The following is a 4427-nucleotide window of genomic DNA, read 5'->3' on the forward strand; positions in this document are numbered from 1 at the left end:
TGCTTACCTCCCCTATTGACGTCAGTGGAGTTACAGCAGTAGAGAATTTGGCCCACTCTCCATCAAGTGAACTTATGGCCTGGCTGTCATGGTGGTGGTGTTATAGCTCTGATTTGCCCAGTCTTTATTTTGCTGAAGGATGAGAAAGGTCTGCACCTTTCCTGAGAGCAATCTCATCTTTTTTTCAAAAGACATGAATACACTAACCTTGAAAAATCAGGTTAATTCAGCCTATTTTCTCTCTTGGAAAATACAGCAGGTGCAGAACGCAGCAGCCTGTGTTCTGCTCATTAAGCAGGGATTTGGGCAGAGGCTGTAGTCTGTCACGGCTGCACAGCCCGCACTGGCTGCTCATCTGTCTCTGGGTGGATTTTGGAGGTGTGTGTTAATGCTGGATGCCCAGCTATCAGAGAGCTGACCTCTGCCTCTCTTGTGTTTCCAAGACAATTGAGCTGGCAGCCTCTCTGTGATAAAGCACTGAGCAATCCAGGAAAAGCCAAACCTCTGCTGACAGCACAGCTGGTTTGGGGCTGCAGTTTCTGTCCCAGGATTATGGAGCTTTGATCCAGTAAATGTGAAACATGATTTTTTAGTGTGAGCTGGAGAAAAAAATAATTTGGGCAGTGTCTTTTTTGATGTTATCTAGAGGTAGGATCTAATTGTCTAATTCCCATCCAAACTAAGGTAGCCCTTTTTGATTGCATGGTAAATAAAAATATTGGCATTTTCAAAGCATGAAAAGGAAGATGTTTAAAAGAAATTGAAGATATTTTCTGAACACATATTCTGGCAATAAATGCTTGAAATTATGTTTGTATTGAGATCTAAGCTTACAAAGTCTAATAAAGCTTAAAACTGCACATCCATAAAAAAATCATGATACCTACTTTCTGCAGAAGGTGCTGCATAAAATACTAAGCTGAGTGGACCCAAAATTCTTTCAAGTATGAAACCAGCTGAATTCTTCTGCAGTTACAAAGAGTGTGCGCTTCATTTTGGCTTATTTAACTAGGATGGTCCAACTAGGGCCAGTCATTTGAAGAAACAAGGAACTGGAAAAGCAGTAAGTCTCTTCCAGTCTTTGAATAAAATGTAGGTACGAGAGCTCTGCCAATCTAAAATCTGGAAAGTCAAAATGACCACAAAAAGTCAGGGTGGTTTCTTCACTGCAGATAGTACTTGCTTTGTAAGAAGTCAGTATAAAAGTGGTTTGTTAGTGTTTGGTTAAAGTTTCTTTTTCTTCTTTAACTGTCTGACATATTTAATATGGCTTTATTTAGCTACCAAAAATGCTGCATTTGTTGCTTCTAAGTAAAACTACTAACACTTCTAAATAATGAACTACATCCATAGCCAGATAATACTTTTATACAAACCTTTAATGAAAACGGGGGAATTACCCATTAAAAAACCTGGCAGTTCTTCACAATTTTCTAACACAAAATACAAACCTGTTCCTTAAGCTGCAAAGTTGCTTAAGTAATGTACAGACTTTCAGCATGCATATCTTTATAGCAAAAAACGGACTGATTTTAGTGTAGAAGTTGTTAATTAAAAGTTAACATGTTTTGGTTACCAGTCAAGTAGAATCAACCTCTCTTTGGGAAAAGAAATAAAATCCAATCACAGAAGATAAATCTATTAGTAAAACCAACATTTTCCTGCTCACTGATCTAAATCAGTCATTTTAATCACTTTGATTAAATTCTGCCCGCTCTGCATGATTATGCGTCTGGTTCAGTGGCTTCCCCAAGCTAGAGGAGAAGATGATATATGCTTGATCCTGGTCATTGGTGTACATCTGCTCTTGATCACCCCAGGGAGGTGAACCTGCATTGACGCTGCTTGTTTTGGATCATACCATGGATTCCCCTTCATTACACGGTGAAGGTCTTTGCCTGTGCCTGCCCAGTGGTTTCCTCATACCTGCCTACCTGAGATAAAGCAACTTTGAGTAACAGTGTCCTGAACCCTCTGTGACTGTTTGCTTTCATAAGAACATAAAACTGGCTCTGAGTCCGAGCAAAACCCAGCTTGCTCAGCAGCCTGGCTCTGGCTGAGGTCAACAGCCGGCACCTTGGGTAAGGAGGATAAGAACATAGAAAGCACCAACTGATACAGCCCTCAAGCACCCTTCTAGCCTACAGCAACATGTAGCCTCAGGACTTCCTGAAATGCATGGTGTCTTTGCATTTATTAGTCCTCTGAGGATTTTTTGGTACATTTTTGCAGGCTATGATTTGAGTCCTTTTCTTCTCCAGTTGTTTTATTCTCTTGAGTCAGGTTAACCTGGCTATGCTTAATTTGTAGGGAGTGTGTGTGGCAATACAGGTGAGCCAAGGATAATTGGTACAATAATGTGAGTGTAGAAACTGGATCCTAAAGCATAAAAGATGAGAGATGCAGAATCATTAAGCTGAGTGCTCTGCAGAATGTGTTCAGGGTAGACTGACAAAGGACTCTCTTTCCAGATCTAATGATATTGAAGATTTAATGGGCAGTACTTAGAGACAGGATTTATTCTTCCATCCTATTCATGCTCTCAGAATTTGTGATTGACAGACTAAAGTGGGCCATGAAGGACTGTGGAAGGGCCATCAATAACCAAGTAAGAAAAATAATGTGCATCCTCTAAACACAGGCGATAGTGAAGGCTGATGAATGAGCTGCAGAAAGGTAATGGCATGGTTTAGGCAGTTGACAAAAGAGCAGAAAGGGAGTATGATGGCTGTGGCTGGTGTTGAGGACCATTCCTCAAAGCCTCTGCAAGTGTTTCCCAGGGAGTCTGTTAAGACCACTGAAGCGGTACAGCATGTCCCATGGCTCTTCTTTCCCTGGCAAACTGTGAAGTTAGGGAGGAAAGTGTGAGCTATGCGACCATAGCCAACAGTACCAGTGCTTGGCGCAGAGACTGTGTCTATCACTTTGGCATAAGATAGGACTTTGCTCTGATTAAGAAAGACCTACCTGATAGTCTATGTAGCTGAAAAAGGCAACATCTGGTGTAATCTCTAGGATCAACTCAGGGCTCCCAGTGAAGAGAAAGAAACATATTTACAAAGCTCAGGGAGTATGAACACTGGTGTGTTCATGACTCAACTTGCCATCTGTCCAGCTCATCCTAAAGGGGTGGTGGTCAGCTTGCACAGTAGCGCTTGGGTCATCATCGTGTGCCTGAGTGATGTAAATTTATTCTTGCTGGAGGAATAACTAGACATTGGGTGTCTTGTGAGTTTAGCTGTAATTGAATTATGCATAAAATATTTGAATGTTTAACTCCACTTTTCATCCAAGCCCACAAACAGATTAAACTTCCCTGTGAGATAGCTAGACATGCTGGCTTCACTTTGTGCACAGGGAAGACAAAGCTGGAGAGAGCTTAGATGGTGTGCTGAAAGTCGTGGCATGAAGCAGTGTCAGAGTTAAGACTCTTACCTGGTGTTCAACTCTGTAACCACAAGGCATGTTGGTCAGAACATTGGTTCATTTATTAGGGCGTTTTCTGTAGATGCTGAGAAAAAAGCATAAACTAGAACTGTTGATTCCATTTCTTCATAAATACTCTTCTTTTTCTCTGTTCCTCCACACCAGACCTCTGACTTGGATTGAAGAAAGGGGACCAGGGATGAGACGTGAAAAGAAAATCAACTTCTGTTTCACAAGTGGTTGCCTGGAGAACTTCCCTCAAGCCCCAAGGTCTGGTGTGGGCCTTTTCATGCAGGATCAGAACCTCTTTGCCAAAAAACTGCTGGGCCAGGTATCCAAGGAGGAGCTGGCTGCTGAGAAATGGCGAATTTTGCGGTGTCTTGACCTTGCCGAGGTGATCCAACAGCACTGTGAACAGACAGAGAAAATCTGTTCCTGAGACTGCTCTTAGGGAAGGAGGAACATGGCGGACAGGAAAGCTGTAGGGCTGGAGCTCACTGTTGCCATCAAGCAGTTGCTATTTCTGTATCATTGCCTTCTTTCTGACTAGTTGCGATTCCTAGGCTCTCCAGATGGGCTGGAGAGCCTGGGCTATACTCCATGCCTTCTGGTTTGCACCAGAACAAAGCAACATTACCCTGCTCTGATGCATTGCCGTCCTTCTAGACAGATAGGAACCTAGCCACAACAAGCTTTCCTGTGATTCAGTTGGACACGTCCTCAAGAGCAGATCCTGGAGGACTTCAACTACTAGATATGATTTTCCCTCTTGTGTTCCCCCCCCTCCCCCCACCCCCCGTAGATAGGTCTGAAAATGAGATGTGTCTCATTTAGTAGTATTCATGTAGTACTATCTAGAAAGAAGTATTAGCTAGAATGAAGTTCTAGGTGAGGTTTCCACCTCATCACTTGGTCTGCAGAACTGGTGCCACTGTGGTCTTGACGTTTTCTTCCAGATACTCTGAATTGTTGTCGTGGTTTAGGCCTGGGCCGGCCACTAA

At 42.7% G+C, this 4427-nt stretch overlaps 1 protein-coding gene across 1 annotated transcript in view; it reads left to right on the forward strand.

Annotated features, from left to right (window-relative positions):
• The window catches only part of BLVRA (biliverdin reductase A), a gene marked incomplete at its 5' end in the record, with an annotated part of 8552 nt that extends 4514 nt beyond the window's left edge, over window positions 1-4038 (forward strand). Inside the window, one exon of the mRNA XM_010184115.1 lies at window positions 3592-4038. Coding sequence (XP_010182417.1) covers window positions 3592-3865 — 274 coding nt within the window. The remainder of the gene's footprint in view (window positions 1-3591) is intronic.
• Window positions 4039-4427: the final 389 nt, after the last annotated feature.

Source organism: Mesitornis unicolor, unplaced genomic scaffold (assembly GCF_000695765.1).
Source record: "Mesitornis unicolor isolate BGI_N332 unplaced genomic scaffold, ASM69576v1 scaffold52780, whole genome shotgun sequence".
Classification (NCBI taxonomy): domain Eukaryota; kingdom Metazoa; phylum Chordata; class Aves; order Mesitornithiformes; family Mesitornithidae; genus Mesitornis; species Mesitornis unicolor.